At 41.6% G+C, this 25,915-nt stretch overlaps 1 protein-coding gene across 2 annotated transcripts in view; it reads left to right on the top strand.

Moving 5' to 3' along the window:
• LRP8 (LDL receptor related protein 8) overlaps positions 1-25,915 on the top strand; it is a 195,075-nt gene that overhangs the window by 141,845 nt on the left and 27,315 nt on the right. For both annotated transcript variants that reach the window (XM_075155731.1, XM_075155732.1), the window contains exon 4: positions 10,466-10,594. In XM_075155731.1, coding sequence (XP_075011832.1) covers positions 10,466-10,594 — 129 coding nt within the window. The remainder of the gene's footprint in view (positions 1-10,465; positions 10,595-25,915) is intronic.

A 25,915-nucleotide genomic window follows, 5' to 3' on the forward strand; every position in this document is an offset into this window, starting at 1 on the left:
TGGGTACCCAGTCCCTGAGCTGGAGACAGGGACAGGGAGCAGAATGAAGCCCCCATAATCCAAGGGTAAATGGTTAGCAATCTGCTGCACCACTTAGACACACACAAGTCTATGGGGCTGGATGGGATCCACCCAGGAGTAATGAGGGAGCTGGTGGGAGAGCTCACCAAGCCACTTCCAATCATTTATCAGCAGTCCTGGCTAACTGGGGAGGTCCCAGTTGACTGGAGGTTAGCAAATGTGACACCCATCTACAAGAAGGGCCGGAAGCAGGATCCGGGGAACTGCAGGCCTGTCAGTCTGACCTCAGTGCCAGGGAAGGTTATGGAACAGATCATCTTGAGTGCAGCACGTGCAGGACAACCAGGTGATCAGGCCCAGTCAGCATGGATTTATGAAAGGCAGGTCCTGCTTGACTAACCTGATCTCCTTTTACGACAAGGTGACCCGCTTAGTGGGTGAGGGAAGGGCTGTGGATGTTGTCTGCCTAGACTTTAGTAAAGTCTTTGACACCGTTTCCCACAGCATTCTCCTGGAGGAGCTGGCTGCTCATGGCTTGGATGGGCGTCCTCTTCACTGGGTAAAAAACTGGCTGGATGGCCGGACCCAAAGACTTGTGGTGAATGGAGTTAAATCCAGTTGGCGGCCGGTCACAAGTGGTGTTCCCCAGGGCTCAGTTTTGGGGCTGGTCCTGTTCAATATCTTTATCAATGATCTGGACGAGGGGATCGATTGCACCCTCAGTAAGTTTGCAGAGGACACTAAGTCGGGCGGGAGTGTTGATCTGCTGGAGGGTAGGAAGGCTCTGCAGAGGGATCTGGACAGGCTGGATCGATGGGCTGAGGCCAACTGTATGAGGTTCAACAAGGCCAAGTGCCGGGTCCTGCACTTGGGTCACAACAGCCCCATGCAACGCTACAGGCTTGGGGAAGAGTGGCTGGAAAGCTGCCCGGTAGAAAAGGACCTGGGGCTGTTGGTCGACACCCAGTTGAATATGAGCTGTCAGTATGGCCAGGTGGCCAAGAAGGCCAATAGCATCCTGGCTTGTATGAGAAACAGTGTGGCCAGCAGGACTAGGGCAGTGATTGTCCCCATGTACTTGGCACTGGTGAGGCCGCACCTTGAATACCGTGTTCAGTTTTGGGCCCCTCACTACAAGAAGGACATTGAGGTGCTGGAGCGTGTCCAAAGAAAGGCAACGAAGCTGGTGAAGGGTCTAGAGCACAAGCCTTATGAGGAGTGGCTGAGGGAACTGGGGTTGTTTAGCCTGGAGAAACAGCTTTAGCTCAGGGGAGACCTTATCACTCTCTCAACCTGCCTGAAAGGAGGTGTGGCGAGGTGGGTGTCGGTCTCTTCTGCCAAGTAACAAGCGATAGGACAAGAGAAAACGGCCTCAAGTTGTGCCAGGGAAGGTTTAGATTGGATATTAGGAAAAAATTTCTTCACCGAAAGGGTTGTCAAGCCTTGGAACAGACTGCCCAGGGAAGTGGTGGAGTCATCATCCGTGGAGGTATTTAAAAGGTGTGTAGATGTGGCATTTAGGGACATGGTTTAGTGGTGGACTTAGCAGTTGGACTCGATGATCTTAAAGGTCTTTTCCAACCTAAACAATTCTGTGATTCTATGATTTCTCCATTTTAAGTCCAGGGTAAATCATGGATTTGTCTCATCCACAGAGAAGACATGCAAAGGGCCAAAGTTGGTAGAAGTAGGGGGAAAAGTTGGCAGATGGCCTCAGACTTCAGTTTGTCGAAATCCTCTTTTTGTTCCCCTAAACAATGAGGGCTGTGCTTCATGGTGGTCAAGCTAGGCACTTGCCTGTCATTCAAGGGCTGTGTTAATTTATTCTCTGGATAATCTGAGTAGACGTTTCTAGTGACCATATGGCTGTGATGTCAGGAGAGAGATAAAACTCTGCAGGGTTTAGAGGTGGTAAGAGGTTCATGGTATCTCACGTGGCTGCACACACTATAAAAATGTTTTACTCAGGTGGAGCTGGACTACACCAACCTTGTTTCTGTTGTATACCTCTGCCTTGCCACGTGGAGTCTTACCCTTCATGCTCAGCTCTGCAACAGGATCAACACCTCCTAGCGCCGTCATGCCACAAGTAGGTGGTGGTAGTAGTTTTGTGTGTTACTGTTGTCCAGAATCTATATAAAATGGTAGTAAGGATTGGAATCCCTGGGTTATGTTACGTCTCTGACCAAATCAATGCTGAGAGACACTTAACTAACATCTAAGAGACATCTAAGTACTATTGGTCATAAGAAGCTGGGCTGAGTGAGCTAGGTGGACTACAAAGGCAAGACAGTCCAAGGACTGACCTCGCTGAGGAATTGCTAACCCTCTGTGCGGAGATGTTAAGTGTCCCCTGGGAAGGGAACTTTTTTGTAACAAGTTGTTTGGGCATAAAATCTGCTGTAGGGAATGAGCCTTTACAATATGTTCTTGAATCCTCATGTGTGTAATGGCAGATAATGAAATGTGGTTTGTTGGGGAGAGAAAATCCGTATTGTGTCGTGTAGTTCTTTCTCATACCTAAAAACCTGTCGTGATCTCTCAGAAGCTGGTGTCTCTGCTCAACCAGACTTGACAGTGGGGGAAGGTCACTGTGTATTGTACAGACACCACTAAAACACTGCCATTTTACAAGTGCTAGATAGTTAAAACAAAAACCAGGAATTTTATGAGGCTCAACAACCTATATCCTGATTGTTGTTAAATATCTGATCTTAGTAAAATCTGAAACTTTAGAAAGTATGACCGTGAGGATAGGTTAAAAACAATTAAAAAGCTTCCTGACTCCTACTGAAAGTATCACAAGTTTCCTATAGTTTGAGGCCAGGGAGGATAGTGAAATCATCCAGTTTGACCTCCTGTTACCATGGGCCATTAACATTGACTTGGATTTACCCGAAATGAGCCGAGTGACTTCAGTTAAAGGACTTAGTTCTCAGCAGCAGGGCCTGTTGGGCGTATCAGGTAGAGAACAGAAGTGCCATCAAAACAATATCTTGCAAAGCTATGAAATTAATTAGGTGAGACATGCTCAGATGATTGCAGCAAGTGAGCATTTGCTATGTTTACAGAAAGACAAAATCAGCTGAAGTCCTGCCAGTCTGACTGAGGGAAGGAAGTGTTTTATCCAAGTTTGATGGTAGTTTTGATTTTTAAAATGGGTAAGACATAGCAATCAGGAATCTAAGAAAAATGATTTGCTGAAAGCCCAAGAGTACTAGTCCTTTCTGTCCAGCATATTATCTTGAGCTGTGCCGGTATTCAGTATTCTGGGAAAGGTTTAAAAACAAACCATAAGTGTGCCAGGATAGCTCTGAACTTGGGTAAAGAATCCCTTCCTGACCCATGCAGGTGACTCAAGTTGTGGGACATGAAGCTTAGTTATTCGTTACTATAAAACCTGATGCCATTTGTCTTTTCAGCGTACTATAGAAATATCTTACCTCTTTACGCTGTGCTCAAATACAATTTATATTACCTATTAAAACTATTGGCACTACCCCGAGTATCATTTTCTTCACTGAGGTTTTTTATAGTGTCTGTTTGAAACATGCTTTTCCTATAAAAGCTACCTCACTTTTATTCTGACAGTGAGTCTATATTTCAGTAATTAGGATTAATCCTGGGATTTTGAATTCCTGATTATTTCACTCTGATCTCAGAGATTATAATCACCAATGTGATAATCTGCACAAAAGGGAGGTACATGCTATCTATTTTAGACATGCTGAACCTTTTGTACGCTAAGCTTATTTTATCCCTCCAGTTTCTAGGTAGAGAAGGAGTTGGAGACTCATCGAAGACTCCTAACCCATGCTCTTGTAAAGAAGCCTTTCTTACAAGCCCACAAGAATGGATTTAAGGGCTATACTATGCAGTCCAATGGAGTTAAATCTGTGTAAATCCTTTTCCATTCCCCTGGGAACTTTTGAACATAAGTTGCCATCAAACAAATCACACCACAGAATCTAACTTTTTATCAGATGTATCAACTGTTAATGCAGTTTATGATATGATTTCATGACCTTTATAGTAGAATTTCTTAGTAGCCTTTCCTAATTTGTCTTTTGAGTCACTTATAGTAATTTATGTTCAAAGTTTAAAGGTAACAGCCATAAATTAATTATCTTTTTGTGCAGGAAGCATACATTTTCACTATTTCTCTACCTTTGCATGCTCCCACAAAGGTTATTGCACATAAGTGTGTTCTTACATACTCAAAAATGTAGAGTCAGGTAGCAGCGGTCCAAGTTCCCAGGTCCTAGGAAATCAGTGTTGTCAGCATGCCCCAATTCTGACCTGAACAGACCATCCTGTATTAGCAGATGGATGGGTCAGCCTCCTCTGTCAACAAAGGCATCAATTGTGGTGGTGGTTTGGTCTCATTCCAAGTCTCCGAGTGCTGTAATCTTAATTCACTTAAGCCACTAATCATGATATTCATTTTAACCTGGGCTTGTTTCAACTGGAAACGTAAAGTTGCCTTTATTTTCTCAGTGATCTCAAGTGTATGCATAATAGAGATATGGTGAGCAAACCAAATACTGCTATTGGATGCAGTTGCACCAGTTTAAAAGTTGCAAGTTCACATAAAGCTTGCCATCCCAGCAGGCTGATGCTCGTAGCGTGTTGCTTTACATGACAGAAGGGGAAGTTCACTGCAGAATCCTAACCTTTGTGGAAACAATGCTTTGATTAACATTCCCTGTAATGTGTTCTGTCTTTGCGTATTGCTAACACATAGATCCAAACACAGGCGCCCAGCGAAGCTGTGTGTGCAGGGGAGTTCCTGCGTAGTCACAGTGTGTGTGCTCTGTACACCAGTGCCAAAGAAATTCCTGAGACGCATCCACCATGGATTTTGCTGTCCCCACGCATACACTTCTCACTGTAAATGAGGCTCTTGTTTGATACTGTTTGGTTTGGGCTTGGCATAAAGAGGAGATAAGGGAGATTAACTAAATATAACAAATATGATTACATAACACTCTTTAGCAGAAAATCTGATGTGTCTTGCAGGGTTAAGTAAACTAAGGCAACAGCAACCTGCCCTGAGCTACGAAGTGAACTAGAAAGTGAACAAGGGTAGAAGCCAGCGTTCTTAGCACCCACGCTGAGGTGGGAGAAGAGGCAAGGGAAGGAAGAAACCAGTGCAGGCACACCTTCAGCTGTGATAGTAATTTAAGTCACAAGATGGAATTTGCCATGTTTCTTATGCACCCTAAATACTTTCCCATTGAAGTACCACATGTAAGTCAGTAGTGAGTGTAGACTGGGATATACATTCATATATATATATATACACACACACATATACATATATATATAAAAAAAAAGTTTATACATGCAAACTTGTGACTGAGATGTTTTTCTGAATCGCAAATGTCCAGGAATTGGGTACTCTGAGTTCTGAATTTCCCTAAGCAATCTCTACTGTCAGCTCACTCGCTCTCTCCTGAACAGTTGGTCATTTAACCAACTTGTACTTGTTTTGGTTGGAAACATAGAGGTACTAGTCCTGCACATGGGACTAGTTCATGGGCAGGTATGAACATTTATTTTCCTCTTGGTACGTGTCTGAGATAGGACTACCAGCTATGACAAAAGAAGATTTAAGGGCAATATTTTGGGGAGGTCCTTGTTAAAAACCATTCCCTGAAAAAAAAGCTGACATCTCAACCATTGCTGGAGGAAAGAGGGAGGTAGGAATTTTAAATTCCATAATAAAGGTAGTAGTGGAAATTTTGCAGGAACAATTTATTGGCATGTCAGAAATGAATTAAACCATTTTAGTATGGTATTTTCTCTGTTGTCAGAAATTAATTAAACCATTTTAGTATGGTATTTTCTCTGTTGCAGAATGAAGTTTTGGGTTGGGATTTTTCTTCTGAAGAACCTGGGAAAAACACGGGGGGCAGTCTGGAGAGGATGGGGAGTTATTTCAGCAAATATAGAGAAACTGTTCAGACCTGTAAGATGATGTATTTCTACAAAGGGCGTTCTTTTCAGTCTACTGATGAAAAGTCTTGTGGGTTTCCCACCAGTAGAAGCTGCTTAATTACATTTTGTGTATGCTCTTAGAGTACCTGTTTGGTGAGAACCTGACAAATGGTCTTCTGAAAGTAAATCAATTCTGTTTTCTTGGGCTTTCTTGAATATACATGATGTCTGGAGCCTGAAAGGCACAGCAGTGGCACAAGAGGAAGCAAACAGTGGGGCGCCAGTTAGGCTCTATGGTTCTCTGAAAGACTTTGTAGCCTCCTGTAAAGAAAAAGAAGAATGTGCCATTGGCGGTAGTGAGTAAATGGAACCTTCTTGTCTTCTTTGCTCTTGTCTCCTTATAAATAAACCATTGTTGTCCATCCTTGGCATTTGCAGTTCATTGTGATAAATTGGTCTTGATGTGTCTGACATTTTAACCAAGTTGTTTAATGGTGCTTTTCTGAAAAGGCAGATCTTGCTATAACTCGCATTGGTCCAAAATATATCCAGGGTAAGAGCACTCACCGTCATGTACAGCGCTAACCCTTTCCTTTCTGGGTGGATGAAGAGGAAAGTAGGAAGTAAACATTTTGGTCACGTAAGCCCAAAAGACCTGGGTTTGCGTAAGCAGTGTGCAGAAACAGAAACGTTCAGTCTGGATTGCAGTAGCTAAAAGCCTGTTTTATAGCGTGGACAACAACATCGAGTCCACTTGCACTGCTGCAGCATCTCTGGGGGCTGAAATAATGCAGAAATATTTTCATCAAAATTTTGCTTTGAGTTTCATGCAAGATCTCCTATCTGTTATCTGCCAGTGCTTACAAGTTGTTGCCTTCCATGCAACGATTGCTTAGGTACAGAAACCACTGGAATGCAGAGATTTGATGAACTGTGACCAACAGCAGCTTCTGTTGCTGCATCCGTGCAAGTTCAAGCTTTGATTTACGTTTTTTAAATGCCTGTAATTACTCTGGCAGCAAGATGATTAACACAGAGATTACTTTCCATAAGTAGGAGTCTTCTGTCCATACCTTTCCAAACCTTTCAGCTTCCCAAAGCTATTAAGCGTCTGTCCACAGCAGCCAAGCAAAAGTAATGCCCATACTTAAACTGTGACCAATAAATAACCTTTTTGCTGGTTAATGATCCCAGTGTTATGATACCATTTTATAATTATATTTCACCTTCTTCAAAATCAGGTGTGTGGAAAGTGTTCTCACCTGTCTTGACCCAGTTAGTTCTCAAAGGAGATTTACTACAAGGATGAAAAAGCTGGTCCTACTTGGCATCAAAGCAAATTTTCTTTTCCATCACCATAGGAAGAAGAACTAGAACAATTATTTGGGATGTGGACCAATAACCTGATTAACAAATGTCTTTGTGACTTTCTTTGGTCTCCCAGTTTTCCCAGTATGCCAGTCCAATGCAAACTTTGTTCTTGAATGCACTGCACAAATGCAGACAGGAGACAAACTTTCAAAGTGCAAAAGCATGGAAATCCATTTGGAGTAATAAATCTAGCGAGGGAAGTTATTTTTATGTCATGTATTCTAAGTATGTTTGCTCATGGTAAAAACTTGTTTTAGAGCATGGGGCAGCCTAGAAGCAAACCTCATCACAGGACCCAACCTTGAATTGGATGGGGGAAGAAGAGGGGCTCAGTAGGGCACAAGCGCTCTGTCCTGCGCAGCCATGTGCGGGGCAGGGGGAGCTGTGACCTCCTTGCCCCATCAGCAAACTCCCATCTGCCTGGCCCTCTGGAGCAGCTCCTCAGCAGCCAGGGTTTGGTGGTGAGGACGCTCGGGAGGGGGCAGCTGGGTTTCGGTGGCCGTGGAGTTGCGCACCTCAGAGCTGAGAGGCTTTGGAGGCCTCGATGGAGGAATGCAAAGCCCAGGTAGCTGCTAGAGACCCCACGTCATCCCTCTGTATGGTACTTGTGGCAAAAAGCCCTGTTTTCACCAACGCTGCTTTGGCAGGTCCCTCAGAAGACAAGGCAGCCCTGCTGTCGGGGTTGGGGTCCCTCCCCTGCAGCCAGGCGTTGTGCCTCTCGCGCGTCCCCAGGCCTCCTGTGCTGCCTCAAACGCATGGCCTGTGGCCGTCCCTGTTCCTTTCCCAGAAGTTGCTGTCTTCTCCTGAGAGTTGCCACCTTTCTCCTCAGAGGGGCCGACGGCAGTGAGGTGAGGCCTCCAGCGCCTTCCCTCCCTGGCCCCTGCAGGCTCCGCCTGCCAGAGTGCAGTCTGTAATCCTTGTGTGGCTCTGTACAGAGGTTTAAATAAAAAAAAAGCTATAGTGAATTGGCTGCACATTCTTATTTTTCCATGCAGCATTCCCCAGAGTCACACCTATGCATGTGAGGGCTGGGTAAGTCTGGCAGAATCGGTATGTTTGGGGTGCGAGCCCTCTGTGCTAAGGGGCTGTGGGCCATTTTAGCTCCATTTTTTCTTGTTTGAGGGGGCTGCTCATTGACAATGAGCTGCTACAGAACTTGTTTTTCATTCTGTATCCATGAATTACTTGGGCATGTTTGAGGATGCGTGCCCCGGCATACAGCTCTGGGCATGGGGTCTGGAGCAGCTCGGCCGCAGTGAGGCATGCCAGCTTCCTCGAGGGTGAGGGCAAGCACCATTTTTACACCATTTTGCACAGTTGGCAAGTGACCTGGTTTTCAGATGTGTATCTGACTTCTGTGGAAGGACGTGAGCGCTCAGCGCAGTCCCTGCAGTCGTGCGTTATAAACCTGCAGCTTAGAGGGACCAAGGCCGAGGGGAAAATGCGGGACATGGGTCCCGGCCTGTGGCAGGGCACCAATCTGAGCTGGCAGACATGTTGATCCTGGTGGGGTGGTGTTGTGGAGCCTTTCCAATGTCGAGTGATTTTTATACTGACCTGTGGATAAAATAATCAAAAAGCCCAATAAGGATCCCTTTTTTCCCTCCACTCTCTAGATCAGGCAATATTCATAAATGTTATTTAGGTATGCAGTGAGCAAATTTCAACAAAAACGTTGTCTTGCCTCAGGCTTATAAGACTTCATTACATCTGTTATTAACTGTCTGTCTGTGGCAGGACCTAATTTTTCTTGATATATTGGTTGCCCACAGCTTCTAGAAACTGCTTCTTATAGCACTTCGAGGTGCTAAGACAGAGAAATCCTGGGATTAAATGGCACTGCTTTCTAAGTGGCTGATTGATGTTTTGGGGCTGTAAGATGCCCCTCTACAGCCTTCTTGTGCAGATGGAAAGGGAGAGGTATAATTTTCATCCTCTCTTGCTCAGCACTTGGGAAGCTGATCGACTTTGCATAAATACCTTTACCAGGGCAGGGTAATGTGAAAGTTTTAATTCAGAATTTAGGTTCCTTCCTTTTCAGTAGACCTGCAGCCATATATAGCGTTATCATCATTAATACTAATAGAAGAACTATTTGAAAACATGTAGTTTTTTAAAGAGAGAAATTGGTCTGTTTAATAAGCAAATCCTGCCAAACTGGATGATGATTTCAGAATACTAAACAATTGTTTAAACTGTGGAACATTATGCATTTGAGCAGCCTTGTCACAATAAATGTAGATCTGTTGCTCTTTACACTAGTATGAAAAAAAAAAAAGAATTTTGGCAATGCAAAATAGTTATAAGAGAACGAGCTTCACAGCTTACTTGGTTCCAGATAAATTTGGCAGATTTTTTTTCATAGTTGTATTCTTGCATGTACAGGGGGTTTTGATTCTGTGGTTCTTCCTGTGTCTCCATGTCTTAGATCACAGTCGCCTTTAATTTAGGTAGTTACAGTTAAGTTTGTTTAACGTGTATGAGTTCATGCCTGTGCTTGCCACTTTTTCCCTAGGTTTACTGACCATAATCTGCCTAAATCATTAAATTTAGAAATTGCCTTGCAATACCAAAAATATAAGTAAACCCTTATACTAAAATTAGGCAATTTGTTTTTCCTGACTTAATTTGAGGTGGTATTTTCAGAGTAGTTTGTTCAGTACTACTGCTGGTGTGCAGGGTGCTAGTGTTTTAACAGCAAAAGCACAGTGTATTGAGGGTTTGAGGCAGTCACAAACAGGCAGTGCTGTTGCTGTACTGAGCATTACTCACACTGAGTATTCCAGTCCTTCTGCCAGTCGTTCAACCGGCCCTGGGCTCTTAGTTGAAATCCCTGTTGATCTATTGAAGCAACTCTGTCAGTTCATTTTGGCTGAATCAGTTAATTTCACTTTTTTTTTTTTACACCCCCCCCCCCCCTTCCCCCCATGTAAAAGTATTGTGATCTCTTTTGGGGAACACATACGGGACGTAAGCAGCCATACCTCAAAATCAGTGTTGACTTGGGATTTCATTACAGTATGTTTCAGGATTGAGCCATACAAAATGAAAGTAACTTTAAAAGTGCGAACAATGTTAGCAATGTCTAGAATTACATTTAACTTGGGTTTTTTCCTTTATTTTATTCTTCCAGCCAAGCAAGTATGTCCAGCTGAAAAAATTAGCTGTGGAGACTTAAGCAACAAATGTATCCCATCGTCCTGGAGATGTGATGGACAGAAGGATTGTGAAAGTGGTATTGATGAGGCTGGTTGCACTCCTGGTGAGTTAGAGTAATACTTTCATATGTATGCAACATCTCCCTTGAGGACTATAAAAGTCCTAGAGTGACTGTTACAAATTGCATGTAAAGGGATGACTTTTCCTGCCAACAAATTCATTCACTCTACATTTGCAGTGCTAAGTAGTGAATTTTAGAAAAAGAGAGGAAAGAAGGATTCTCCAGTTGGAGCTGGCTGGAGAGTATAAACTGAACTCTATAGAGAATTAAGTATTCTTTTACTGTTGTAGCAGAATATAGTTAGTCAGTTTGGAACATGATTATCAGGGTTAATACCCAGATGATGTGGTAAGGACTTAAATAACAATGTTCAAACCTTCCTCTGTGGTAGCTCAGCAGCTTTACTGCCATGTGCTTCCTCCTGCAGAGTGTAGCCCTATAGACTAAGGCTAGTGTCTGCTGGGATGTAATAGATAGGCCTGCACATTTCTTTATTAATAGCTTGTTGGTTTCACTGGACAGAGAGAGAATGATATACTATTTACTGTAACTCTTTTAAATTCAGTCCCTAACTGGCCATTGCCTTTTATTAGGCCTTTCTCTGCTGAATGAAAGAACTCTTTAACAGTGTTTTCCCTCTGTGAAAACTCCTACACTGTGTAATCAAGCCATTTCTCAGACTGTCTTTTTGATAGACTAAACATACTTAGTTCTTTATGCTTCATGTTGTCAAATATTTTTTTTTTTTTGCATGAATGCTTGATTCATTTTTGTGGCTCCCTTCGGTATCCCAGCTAATTTTCCAACTTTCTTTTTATACAGACCACCAGAACTTAGGGAATATCAGTCTTAGCAGTCTGTGCAGAAGTAAAATCACCCTTCTAATATTGTTCATATATAACTCTGTTTGTTATTATTAAATTGTTTGTGTGCAAACGATCCCAGGCTATTAAGAAGCTATCTCATGCTCTGTGTAGTTATTCACCCATCCATCAATATTTCTGGTGTTGCATGTGATATCAGCAATGTTATTTTTACTTCCAGATTACTGGTGAAAGGATTGAATGATTACATGCAAGCACAGATTGATATTTCTTCATTTGAAAACCAAATTTTGGGCTATAATACCTAGCCAGTTCATAATCCACATTATACCTTTTCATTGAAGTTGTGTAATGAAATATATATGTCTTTACTGAAAGAGTGGTCAGGCCTTGGAACAGGCTGCCCAGGGAAGTGGTGGAGTCACCATCCCTGGAGGTATTTAAAAGACGTGTAGATGAGGCCCTTAGGGACATGGTGTAGTGGGCATGGTGGTGTTGGGTTGACGGTTGGACACGATGATCTTAGAGGTCTTTTCCAACCTGTATGATTCTATGATTCTATGATTCTCTGTTTTATTTGAACATTTTGTGGTTCTGAGTAAAACGTGGATAAATTTATTTCTCTGCAGTCAGCTTTATCAAACAAAATCTTACCAAAGATTTTACTTTCTGATGAAGCTGTTCCAGTGTCTAGCCACTCATTGTGAAAATATTTTTTCTTTGTCCTTTTTTACTTTTTCCTTTGTCACAACTTGTGCCAATTGCATCTTCTCCTTTTGCTGTGCAATTCTGAGAAGAGTAGGCCTCCAGCTTCGCTGTATCACCCCTTTAGATATAGGAAAATTGCAATAAGATCTCCCTCTAACCTTCTCCAGGTTAACCAAACCCATTTCCCTCAGCCTCTCCTTGTATATCATATGCTCCAACACCATAACCATCTTGCTGGACTTCCACTGGACCCTCTCCAGGTTGCGAACGCCCTTCCTGTACTGTCAGGGTGGCACAAAACTGGACATAGTATTTCAGATACAACCTAACAAGTACCAGCTAGAGGAGAATAACCACTTCCCTCAACCTGCTGGCCTTGCTCTTGCCAATGAAACCCAGTGTGCAGTTTGTTATGTATGAAGCTCAGTATGAAGGTTCAATGCGACTCACTAATTCAATTAACTACAGGTTAGACACACAGTTTTACAAAGCATCTCAATTTCATATTGCACATGACTCAGAGGTCCAGGGGTAACGGCAACAGGTTACTGTGTTTGCACTGAGCCTGTGCGGCATAGTTCCAGTTGGGTTGGTTCATAAGGAAAGGCATAGGTTGCCTTAAGTTGCCTCCTGTTTCATGTGGAATTAAGTGTGTGTGCATGGACAATTCCTAAGTAATAAATTAGTATGATGAGGTAAGTTGGTGATGTGCTTAGACCCCCAGTCCTGTGTCCTTTAAGCTAATGATGTTTTGGCAGTTTTCAAAAGTCTTTTATTTGTTTTCTGTATGAAACTCTTAGTGTTCTCTCTATAGCATATGCTTTTTTTTTACCTTTGAATGGGAGGCTTGAATTAGAGGCAAGTTCAGAAGATAATTGTAACTGCTATTGAAAAAATTATTCTTTTCCCAATATAAGTTAGTTAAATTAAAACAATTTTTACACTGGTGGCTGCCTCCACTAATTTAATGCTGCGGCTGCTTACACCAGTAGGAGTTGTCTCATGGAGTCTTTTATTTATAATAAAAATCTACTTGAAATTGCTTTGAACTTCTTTTTTTCAAGGCTCTAGGTAACCCCAAAATGAATGTAAATATGTTCTGAATGGCACATAATTTCAGCATAATGATGCTATTAATGGATTTAGAAATAGCTGAGTGTTTCTCTTCTGGATGTTTCAGCATTTCTAGTCTTGCTTATCTTCCACATTTTTAGTGCACATGCAGGTTCTTAAAATGGAAATTTAATCCAAGGACAAATTACCATCTTCTGATGGCTGTTGGGTAACTCATATGAAATGAATTAGTGACTTTCATCTAGTTCCTTATTGACTGAGTGTTGTCTCCACATAGGCTGCCACCTCGGTGGGTGCACATTGGCAATCTTTGCCGAGGGGTTGCTGATGAGTCTGAATGTGGGATGGGCCGTTCTCTGGCCAGAGGACCAGGCAGAAAGGCCCTGACAGGCAAACGTGGAGCTTCCTGGGTGGATGCAAACATCAGAAGCTTTCAGTCCTAAGATCTGTTGACTCAGCACCTTTCAGAGACATTAAACTCACTTTGAGAAGGAAACAGGAAGCACTGCTGAATGGCTGTAGTGGAAGCATTTTCAGTGAGGTTGCTTGTCAAATTAAGGTGTTTTCCTCATGGATGAGAACAAACATGTTAGCCGTTTAAACTCTGAGAGCTTGTGGAGGATTGATAGCTATCCTCTCTCTTATCCAAATCTGATAAACCTCACTAAGCCTATCCACTGATACTCTGTTAACATTCCCATTTCTTCTCTGTTTAGAGTCCTCCTTTATCCATTTTCTCTTATCTCAGCAGCACACAGTATCCTAACAAAAAAAAAAAGTCTGTTCCTAGGTTCAGACTTTTTCTTTTTTTTTTTAATCTCTGCACCCACGTTTTTGTTCTCATTTTAAAAGAAGCTTCAGCACTGACTGTCACCTGCAGCCCCTTGGAACAGAGCACCCTGTAATAGCTGAGACTGCACCTCTCACAGAGCTGACCAACTTGTCTATAAATAACACATCTTTCTGGATATATGTTTGGAAGGGAGTTTATTTGTGCTCAGGATAATTTCTATGGTGAGAGCCTGCACGTGCAGTAAACAAATGGAAGATGACTTGAAGATACTGTGAGTAAGGGCATCCAGAAGAAAAACCCTAAGCTCTTTCTAAGTCTATGTTAATAAAGCTATTACTTCAAGCTGATGTGACACTTTAAACATATTTTAACTATGGATACTCCTATTTCTTGATAGGAATAACTGGCTCTTAGTATTATAATTCTTCAAAAGAACTTAATATGGAGTTTATAAACATTACTTGAGCCTGCATTTCTGCATTGGTAATTTGTACTACTAGCAATATTGTGCTGGTATCCAGATACAGGAGCAAGGCTTGGTTGTGCTGAGGCTGTGCAAGCACCTGTCCCTATGTCAAAATGTTCACAGTCCAAGATAAGAGAGAATCTACTGCAGGAGAGGAAAACAATGATTATGGTAGTAGAATAATCCAAAACTGTAAGAACAGTGCCAGTGTATTATGGTTCTTCCTCCTATGTCTGCTTCTGGCCTCCAACAACTTGCTTTTCAGATACTGTTCTGGATTTGATAATTCTTGATGGATTTTTCTTTTCAGAATTATGTAATTGCTTTTTGAATCAATGTGAAATTTATCCAGCTTAGTCAGTGTGGGCACTGGCATGGCTAGCTGGAGGGAGAAAGCTGCTGTTCACAAATTCAGGGACAAAAGTATAAAATATGAATAAGAGAATCTTCTGTTTGGGTTGGGTTCTCCTTTGTGCTTTGTATCAGCCACGTCCTTGGTGCATCATCTTGCATGAATGGAAACAAACTGGTGCTCTACAACCCTCTCCTTTGCTTTGGTCACTGTTGAAGACTTGCTGTTTCGATTGGCACCCTGTGTGATCTGAAAAAGGTTTGTCACAGCAGTGCTCAGAATATCTTTCCTTCAAGGAAGGAGAGAATTTGCAGTCTTGTATGCTGTCCGTGTGTAATCCTCTTTAAACAAAGGGTTCAGCTGCAGTTAGCAAGCTCTGGACTTACCTGAGTATGCTGAAAAAAAATGCAGCATCTCAAACAATGGATAAGTCAAAAATTTCCTTTGAGTTCCTCATCTCCCCCTGTACAATCCAATCCTATAAAAAGCTAGCCTTAGAAGTAAGCAAAGCAGACTGTATTCATCTGAAATGAGGGTGCCGTTTGCCATGTCTGGAGTGAGAAACAACAATTTGATAGATGAAATCCATTAAAATAAAAACTTCCACAGAGATGTGTAAAACAGCTCTTGCTGGCCTGTTAGGCCTGGTCTGGTACCAGCGTTAGGAAAGCAGTTATTTTTATAAGCAGTCCACGCACTGACCCCATCATACTGCTTGGAAGCCATTATCAATGGATGGTAAGGCACATTATTGTTGTTGTTCACCCATGGGCAAGGAGGAAAAATGGTGCAATTTTCACCCTGTGGAAGAACTTCCCAAGGAAACAGCGGAAGCTGTGAATTATTTAACCTGCAGTGGATAAAGCAGCAGTGATTAGGGATCCAGATTTGTGTCTGCACAGGCTGTAATTGCATGAGGGATTAATTGCGGGCGTTAATCCTTGCATCTAGGTGGCTAAGTGCCTGTCTGCCTAAATAATTTACTTCCAGCAGGTAGGCTTGTAAGTCTGCTGCTAACTTCCAGTGCACAAACAATTTTTGAAAATGCAAATATCTGCCTTTTTAAAATAAAAGAGTATATAAAAAGAAAAAACCCATATTTTTAAGTTATTTGGAGCAGAAGTAACTTGTGTCTTTACAATACTAAGTGTGTGGTAGTCATGGATCAGGTTTAGTCCTCTAAAATAGACATCAACAGTTAATAATGTAAGAGCAGTCTTGAATTTGCTGGCTTGGAGGTGCTGACATCCTCTTTCTTATTTCCCTGGTTGAGGTTTTCTGCTCCCAGCATACCTAACCTTTGTCACAATTGGACAAGCTTAGGAACGCGTTTACTGAGACTAAAAAGAGAAATTAAATATGAGAGAGTGTTATTAAAGCATCACAACTCAGGGTCAGTCTGGACTTTGCTAACTACTACAGAACTTGTTAAATCTCTGCTAAGAGAGATACTAACCAGTGTTTTGTCAGCCGCTCAGGAATGCGGAGAGCATTTCAGCATGGCTTTAGAACAGAAGAGCTACCATCCTGTAACAGCTGAAATAGGCATTGCCCCTCTGTAATGCACACATCACTTGTTCCTCCTGACAGGACTCTGGGATGCTCAACAGAGAGAGCAAGGCTCTGGCCCCATCTCTTCTGATTGTGTTACTGGTTCTCACCTGGACCACTTCTTGCACCCAGTATGGAAATTGTGTCTCGCAGATGAGGAGTTGGAAGTGTACAATTTTCCCCTTACCCAATAGTCAGATACAGTGAAATGATGTATTCATTGATATATCGATAGCGTAATAAGCTATTTTCCCATTCCATTATTTATTCCGCTTATCTATAGTACAGAGACAGCGATCCATGGGTACTTGTGCAGGTAACGGATATGCTTATACTGATCTCATAAAGTTGTCCAAGGGTGAGAGCCAGGAATTCCTGCAGGAGTCTCATGACAGTGACAGCCTCATTACCGAGAGCATCTTTTGGACCCTGGTCTTCCAGCTTTTCATTGCTGACCATATATCTCAGAATTAGTTACAGATTTTCAGCTGTATGATACAATACACCAGATTAAAAGTGAACAAACTGGGTGAAGTTTTTTAAATGAATAAGGGAAACAACAGTAAGCACATTCTTGCTCAGCTGTAAGCCACATGTCCTTGCTATGGTAGCTCACAGCCTTCACATTTCCATAGTATATATATCACAAGATCCTCCTTCACTTTTTTCTAGCAAAGCTCCAGGCACATGTGTGATTCTCCATAAAAAGCAGCAGTGCAAGTGAGGAGTACTTTTCTTGGAAGGTCCAAGTGCAGAAAACTTTCAGAGTCAACTCTTTCCAACGTTGCTCAATAGCCCTCAGATCACCTGAGAACCATTGGCAGAAGGCAGAATTTAAAGCAGGCTAAAGCTGGTCTGATCCCTCCAGCAAATCCACCTGGTGATGAGCCAGGTGAAGTGGGGAAATTACAAAGCTGATTTAAAACCACCTTTCTCCACACTGCACTCACATGAAGTGACCTTTCTGTTGACAGTTAAATTGTTTTATCATCTTTTATCATTGTCCTGTAGCAATAAGGAGCATCATGTCGTCTCAGCATCATTTTCTTCTTGATGCAGTAAAAGATACCTGTGTTTTGCATGAGTCACACTTCCAGTGCTACCTATGGGGATTTGACCATACTGATTCTGTTCGTTCCGAATCTCCACAGATCCTACTGAGAGCTTTTTAGTTGGTGATAACATAGCACTAATTTTATGCTTCCTTTGCAATCTGATTAATACATGCTTTCGTCAAAGTTATGAATTCTGTTCATTACCTTCATTAACAGGCTAGATGCACAGTGATGTACTGTTCCTCAGTGGGCTCAGAGGGAAATCAAACCCAAAGGATCGGATTTTGCCATATATTCTCCCTGAGAAACCCACCAATTTTAATGGGGTTAAAGCCCATAGTACTGCATTCATGCCTGTAGAGGAAATATTTATCTACTATCACTATTCATGATTATTTCAGCATGTGATGAAAAGAGACATGGCTAGCCTGAAATTCCTGTCATTTTATAGAAGGTAGCTGTAACTTGAGTATACTTGCAGTGGTGGAGGAATCTACAATTATTTCCAAGAATGGAAAGAAAATGACTATAGATTTAAAAAATGAAAGTCCTTCATAAATAAGATAAGGTAGCACAGCAATGTTATCCTCTGGACTTTACATGATGTTTAATTACTGGACAGCTGGAGGGATTAATGCTTGTGCATTATGCCCAGGCTCTCAGAAATTAAACATGTGCAGCTGCCACTTTATCACTGCTTAAAGTATTAGAGCTCCTTCGAAAGCAGTAGTAATTGCAGAAGAATCCCCATTGTTATTTAGGAAAAATCTCAGCCCATAATCATATTTGTCCTGAGTTCCTTCAGAACAAAACAGCAAGAAAAATGAGATTGGTAGTTACCTTTAATTGCACTTTTACAGGAAAAATGAAGGTAGTTGCATTTTTAATATATCAAATGTGTGTTGTAATTAAATGTAAAATACTGCGTGAACTTAGGTTAGAGGTAAGATAGTCATTGTGTAAGTCAAGAATTAAACCATAAAGCCATAGCCTAAGCTGTGCCAGAGCTCTACCTGCAGAAGGTTAGGGCAAGATTCCCTACTGCTGTCTCTTGAGCTTAGGTTTAAAAAAGAACAGACACGTGTAACGTTCTGCAAATAGAGTTTCCCAGTACTGAGTGGTGCCTCGCTCATGACAGCAGGCTTTGATGATGGCCTCTGCACGTTTGCTCTATGCTGATCCCTCAGTTACAGATAAATTGTCCATATCAGTATGTTCCATGAATAATTTATTTTTTAAAGCATAGTAGATGAAAACACAATATGAAAACAAGACAATTTAGAATTCGGTACTTTTACAATGTTTCCCTGAAAAAAGAGTAGATGCAAAGAACACACTGCAAGCATGCGCTCTCACAGACACACACACACACACACGCGTGTCTTACGCACCCCAAATTATAATTTTTCACGGAATTGTGGAAGAGTGGTATGAAAGAACTGGTTTTATACAAAGATTTATGGATAATTAAAACGAAAGCCTGATATTGCTGGACTGCATGTTACCTGTACACACACACAAGCACTTTGTCCTGCTGCTCTTTCTGTACTTTAGCTGGAGAAGTTATCTCTGGTTCTTCTTTCCAATCTTACATGTCGTACTGTCGGAGGAGCAAAAATTGGCCTGTAGGTATGTTTATCTTCTGGGCAGTCTGTCTTTCAACAGTTAGAGCTCTTGGAGTTGAAATAGCCAAGAAACAGCATCTCTTATTGCCAAATATGATTGTATTTCATGTCCCTGAAGTGCTTTCTTCATAAGAATGAAGCTATAATTCTGAGCCTATTCATCCAAAAAGCAAGAATCTGTTTAGTTTTAATAAGGGAAATCCTCTGTAGCACTCAGTGCCAACGATCGTATTACGATGGCAGATACGTGGGTGGGAGTTCCATCCTTCAGTGGCCACGGGTACATATGCGTTACACTAATTAACGAGTACTTAACAGTTATGCTTCCTGAGCATATGATCTGAAGACTGAATCAAAATCAGTTAGTTTGAACTCAGTACAGTCCTACGCAGGAGAGGACCATGTAATGTTTGATGAAAAACCAAAAAGAAAGCTGTTTTATGAGTCATGTTAATGGATAAAACAATATCTGAAAGTTATCTTAGTGGCTGAAATACACTGTTTTCATACAGAAGAAGGTATAATGGTTGGATTAACTTTGCTTATATTTTGCAAAGAAATTTGTTTATTTGATTAAATATAACTGGGAAGGTTCAGCTCACAATTAAATACACTTCTTTTTTCCAACAAGTTTAAAATAATTGCTCATGTTGTACAATTGATTCTTCACCTCAGCCCAAGTCCAGCAAAGCGCTGCCTTCTATTTCAAAGCCGTAGAAACTGAAGGGCAAATCCTAATGCCATAGAAATCTCACTACTATTAAAGTGAGTGCAGTTAGCACACGATCCTTACACTTTTAATTGCATTGAGTGTCCCTCAGTGCTCAAATTTTCCATTTGAGTAGAAAATCTAAGACATTTTTTCTAAAAATGATTGCTGTTCTTTTGTGGAATTGTGGGTACATTATGTGGATACATTGTTTACATCAAATAATAGCTGTGCCCCCTAATATCACATAACTGAAAATAATTAGGGGCTGGTTGTTTCCTGAAAAGTCTGTCAATCTCTCCCCCTCCCAAAACCACCACAGTTGTCTTGTCTTTATAGACTTGGTCAATATAGTATGTGCTTTTACTCATAACCTTGAATCTGGCCACACTGAATTCTGGCAATTGTCTCATTGTATCCTTGATGCTTCTTTTTTAAGGTACTCTTCCCTTCAGATCAGTTGCCTTGCAAAATGTTTTATTTCAAAAGCATCTTTTTAATTGTTATTGAACCTGTATTCAAACTCCTACAGAAATGTGAGAGACAGTTGGGTAAACTGGGGGGTGAGATGTGACGACTCTCAGCATTTCCTTGTTTTGTCTGTGCTCCAGAAGAGTTAGTAGTGCTATGTTCTAAATGCAATGAATATTTAAGTGTAATAGTGAAGCAAACTGCAATAAGAAGAAATATCTTCTCTTACAGAGAATTCCCGTCAAGCAAAGTACATTAGTGGAAGTGGAGATTTTATGGGGCAGTGACCTCATTGCTTGCAATGTGAGGGCTGCTTTGTCCCTCATTACTCAGCTGAGTTAAACCCCGTGCACCCTCCATTGCTGTAGCTACCAGATTATCAGGCTGAATCCAGGCTTTTCTGTCTGCCTTACCTGTTTGGCCCATTGGTTCAGAAACGTATCCTGGGGGTGGCAATGTGGCTTTTCTTTGCTCTATTTTTCACAGATGGGCCTGTGCGGCAATTCCATCAACGAAGAATTCTACCTAAGAATTCAGATTTTTTTTTCTTTCTCTACGAGTGCTTTTGAGGTGTGCACAGTTTTCATGACGTGAGAGTAGCTGCACAAGCATTAGTAGTGCATGTACCTTTGTAGCGTCTGTTGCTGCTGCCTTGTTCCTTATCTGCGTTCAATAAGATAAGTATTGTAGATAGTTACAAATCTCCAGGATTCCCTTCTTAGTTCATAGAATCATTAAGGTTGGAAAAGACCTCTAAGATCATCGAGTCTGAGTTATGGCAGTGTAAAAGACTTGATTGATTCTGGTGGAAGGGTTCAGTTTTCCAACTGGTTAAACTGGTGCCATTCTTGTGCTTGGGAACATGTGGGTAAGGAGGAAGTGGCAGGCCAGCAACACAGATGTGGACCAACAGGCACGGCTTTGAATTCCTTGCCTTTCTCAGTCAGAAGAAAAACGGAGCTTGCAAATTTTCTGAGAATAAAACAAATTGTGCCGTCATTTGCCAGTGTGACTGAAGTGTAGCTTTTAAGATTCTGATGAAGTCTCTCTCCTGAGCTGGACATAAGAAACCATAAAGCAATGGAGAAAACAGGCAGGTATAATAAGGCAGTTCATGTCTCTCTATCAGCAGATGAGCACAGAGTGGAAGTCTGCCCAATGGATGGAAGGCGAGATCTATGGATCTTTGCCTTCCTGGCAACGTATCTGTGATTTAAACTCTGCAATGGCAAAATTAATTCCTGGACATGCAGAAAGTTCTGTGCAGGCAATCGTCATAACCACAGGGAGTCTGCTGAATCCAAGAGGTCGGCGTACGCAGTAATGTGGTTTTTGTGTGTACTGTCGCAGGATCAAGGCCCTGTTCAGTAATGCTGTTCTGGTTGCTGGAAGAACATTTATATATTCCTCACAAATACAGAATTTTGTGTGATAATATTAGAGCAGCTGCTAGTTTCGTGGATATTATCAGATGTTTCTGAGAGATTTGCCAAATTGGTGTAATTCGTAAAATTGACGTTTTAATAAGCGAGTCATGTCTGAGGGAATAGGAGTGAGCTTGTCCCGTACAGGTTCCAATTTTCAAGTCAGAAAAGAAACCCGCTAAACGCATCCCAGCATATTTTTTTTCCATTTAAATTTTGGCTAGTGCCAAACATCTCCAATCTAATTCAGCTGATTATATTCCAGTCAGAATACAAAAGAGTAATAATAATGTCTTTATCACCATGAGATCCCCATGGAGTGTCTTGGATTTTAGCAAAAAGCACAGTATCAACCTTAGGCATTTTTGACCATCCTTTTTTTTTTTTCTCCCAGGCTGCTTTATTTTACCCCCAAACCCTCTACACTGGTCTCACTTGTTCTTATTTTGAAGTCATTTTCAATCATTTAACCAGAAGAACTTCTGATAAACTTCCTAATACTTTCCTGGTGTGAAGTAAAATTGAGGAGACTGCAAGTATGAGTTAGTAACCTTATTACACATAAGTAAGATTAAAGACAGGAAAGAAATTCAGAGTGTGCATATCTTTTGTACATAAACTGCTTCTCCCTGTAAATTGTGGGGTCATAATTAGTTCTATTTTCAGAAAATTAAACCACTTGGAATGAATATAATTCTTGGGAAATAATTCTAAATCAGAAAATACATTTTTTGAACCACCTATTATTTATCAGCAGGGGCTTTGGCATCTGGTTGCTCCATTATAATTAACTAATACTATGCAAATACTGCTGCAGAGAATGGAAAAATAATTCATTTGTGTTTGAGGGGAGCAGTGTGGCAAAGGCAGTGAACGCATGCAAATATTCATTTGCAAGAGTGTGTGAGATGGCTCCTTAGCTACATTAGTGATTTGAACAATATCAGGAATTACTATTCCTTCTGCAGTCTTCGTCTATATGGGCTTTTCGGTATCAATCACCATAGCAACAACCACTGTTAGTAGTGAGACTGCAATTCAGCTGCATTATTCCCTCCATGGGAGGCCTGTCATTTTTTCAGAGTAATGCGCTTCAAGGTCATCTTCATTTACCTCCATCTCTTTTGCTGTCCTTCCTGGAGTGCAGCTTTCCGTGGGAACCTTGTCCTTCTAGTCATGAATCCGTGCTTTAAGGACTGGCATTTGACAAAAGATCTGTATGAAATATTTAGATATTTGGTAAGCACACCAATTGTCTGCAGACAAAACAAATAATTTAGATACAATTAAGCCTGAAAATAAATACTAGTTAAATAAAACTAACAGCATTGGTAATTGGCCTGGGAGTTCCAACTTAACTTAGCCTGTCTGGACTCTGTGACATCTTTATCCATGGTCCAACTAGGAAATTAATTTATGTGGGTTGTGGTAGCTGGGTTTGCACTTCATGCAGAATACCTGGGCAGATGGAGCTCAGGCATTCCACTCCTGCAGCCATGTGGAGCTCAGATCCTAAACCTCACTGCTTAGGAGAGTTTCTGAAGTCCACCAGCCTCTCCTGCCAGTATTGAAGCGGTGATAAATCAACAGCAAATCTCTCCCTCCCCAATGCAAATGTTACTCTGTGCAAATCATCCTTTGCCTTCTTTAGAAGATCCATTATCAGATTTAAGCAAACGAGAAATTTTGAGCCACACTTTTTTTAAGTTGCTTTGGGGAGGGTGTCAGAAAAATGCAGTGTAATAATTCATCTTGCTTTCTTGTCTTCAGCATCAGTAATTGCTGTTATCCACTTTACCACAAATTTTACCAAATAATTATCTTTCTTTAAGCCATTCATGTAATTTCAAGTGGAACTGACTTTTTTGCAGGAGAGAGATGAATCTGACTCTCACTGAAGAGCTAGAAAATCGTTAATTAAAGATTAGCAGTGGCAGCAGTTATAGTCTATTGTACATAATTCCCAGCTCCTATTAATGATGTATATCCTGTTTATTTCATATTTTGAGTTTTATCCAGATTTGAGGATCCATGCTTGGTAGAGATGTCCACTGTAGAAACGTTATGTACAAATATATATTTTTTGAAATTACAGTCTTCAAACAGTGCCCTGTATCTTTAGAGCATTCTACTTTTCTCTATAAGCACTTAAAAAGCATGTGGTAGAATTATCTTAATTTTTTGGTGCAGCGCCTGAGGTAACATTGTCCCTGCTGCACCAGACTACTCACTAAAGCCTCTGGTTAAATCCTGGCTCCGGGCAAAAGAGAACCAGCCGGTACTGAAACACTAACTCCACAACTGCAATCTCTCTCTTTGTTTTTTTAACTTCCTCTATCCAAAGGCTGCTTCTGCTCTACTCTCCTCAAGAGATGTGACAAGACTGCAGCTGGAGGCTGTGAGGCAAAAACTGTGACAGTTGTGCTCTTTGTGTTGGCATATAGTACAAGGCAGAAATTAATGCAGAACATCTCTGGTATATATTGTCTATAGGCCAAAGCACGTGTACACTATCATTTAGATGTCATATTTTGCTTCCTAAAACTGTGAAGAACCTTAACAAATTACAGTACTGTACAAAACTGCTTTTGTAATTATGCTTGCTTACTGCTTTGAAGCCTGTTGGTTAAACACTTCTTCCTGACAAACATTTCCCAGATTTCTACTAGGATCACTTCATATTTGAAGTAGGTTTTGCACCTTGGAGTATGACATTTATTAATGTCTTTGGCACTAAGGAAAACAAGCTAGTATTTGTTTCCTGTGTTTTGCACAAATAAGCTTACAGGAGGACAGGTAGCAAAATCAGAGAATGCAAACAAATTGCTCAAGTCAAAGAAATAATACCCCAGTGATCATTTAATTACTATTTGCACATTTTCTATTGAAATGCTCTGGAGGCAGTGAAATGCTGTAGTGATGGGACTACCTAGATACCCTGATAGATGTATGAAAGGACGTGTGAAGTAAACTGTCCCTGGGACTTTACTTCCTCATCCTCATCTCTTCAGGTGCTATGTAAGATAATTTGTAGTGCTGCTTTTTATTCTTCAAACCAGTACCAAACCACACAGCAGGGGCCTCGAAGAGCACAAGCATGCTGGCTCTTGGCTAGGTACAGAGGGATTGTAAGCAGCTTTTCTCCTCTGTTGCCTGTTTGTGACAGAGCAAGTCCCTGAGTGGCTGGAAGCTGCAGACTTTGCTTTATCCTGGCACGCCCTGTGGATTTTAGCTGTCAGAGAGGATAACAGAAGGGTAAGAAGAATTGGGATATTATCTGCCTTCCCATGGCCAGCAGGAGAGCCAGCTGTACACGGAGACTCAGAAGGAACTGTCCCATTTGAGCTGTCCTGAAGATGGTCATTAGGTCTGTAAATGAAGAAAAGGGCATTTTTATTTCTTGAGTTCACCAGGAGGTGCCTAGAGCAGCCTTCTGTAGTGAGGAACTACGTGCTCCCATTTGGCACTGTCACTGGCTGCTAGTGCATGCACTGCAGTGGCCCCTGTGACAGCTCTGGTGGCTGTCCAGCGGCCTCCTTGTCATGGCACAGTGGTAGCAGCCCATCAGTCTTACTGGTTGTCCCAGCAGCGTATGGCTGCTATAATTGCAGGCAGGAAGACCCCAGCACAAAGAGCTGCTCTTCTCCTAGGCCTTGTCCCAGTGCAGGTGATGCCCTGTCAGTGCTGGTGCCGCTGCCCCTGGCTTCAGCTGCACGAGTGAGTTGCAAAGATTGATCCGCACCTAAGGACTGCGGTGGTGGGATGGACGAGTTAGCAACAGCCAGACTGCTGTGCTTGTTCAGTGGAGGGAGAACTTGTAGTCTCTAGTGCTGTCATCACACTACATTTAATTTTTAAAAAGAAATAAAATAATCATGACCATGCGATTTTTCTAGCTAGTAATTCACAAGCTTCACTGAGAAAGTCCTCATGAGAGGTTACAAAACCTGAACTGCTTCTATTTTCTGACTGCGATTATCAGTAATTTTATATCTGTACTGGGATTTGTAGGTGAAGAGGAGGAGCTTTTGTGCAAGCTTCCATTGTCTGTATCCCACACATATGTTTATCAATCGTTAATTTGCCAATGCAGCAGATTTCTGAAGGGAAATGCGTACAGACAGAAGGAGGGGTGGAGGTGGGACCAGGAAAACACAAAGGGAAAAAAGATGGGCTCATTACAGTTGGGGGAAAGGAAATTAATGCATGTTTGGAGTGTGCAAACCATTACAACTTTGCCCAAAAATTAGGAATCGAAGGACTATGCAAAATTTTGCTCACTGATCTGTTTCTGAGATTCATCAAAATAAT

Source organism: Calonectris borealis, chromosome 8, assembly GCF_964195595.1.
Source record: "Calonectris borealis chromosome 8, bCalBor7.hap1.2, whole genome shotgun sequence".
Taxonomy (NCBI): Eukaryota; Metazoa; Chordata; class Aves; order Procellariiformes; family Procellariidae; genus Calonectris; species Calonectris borealis.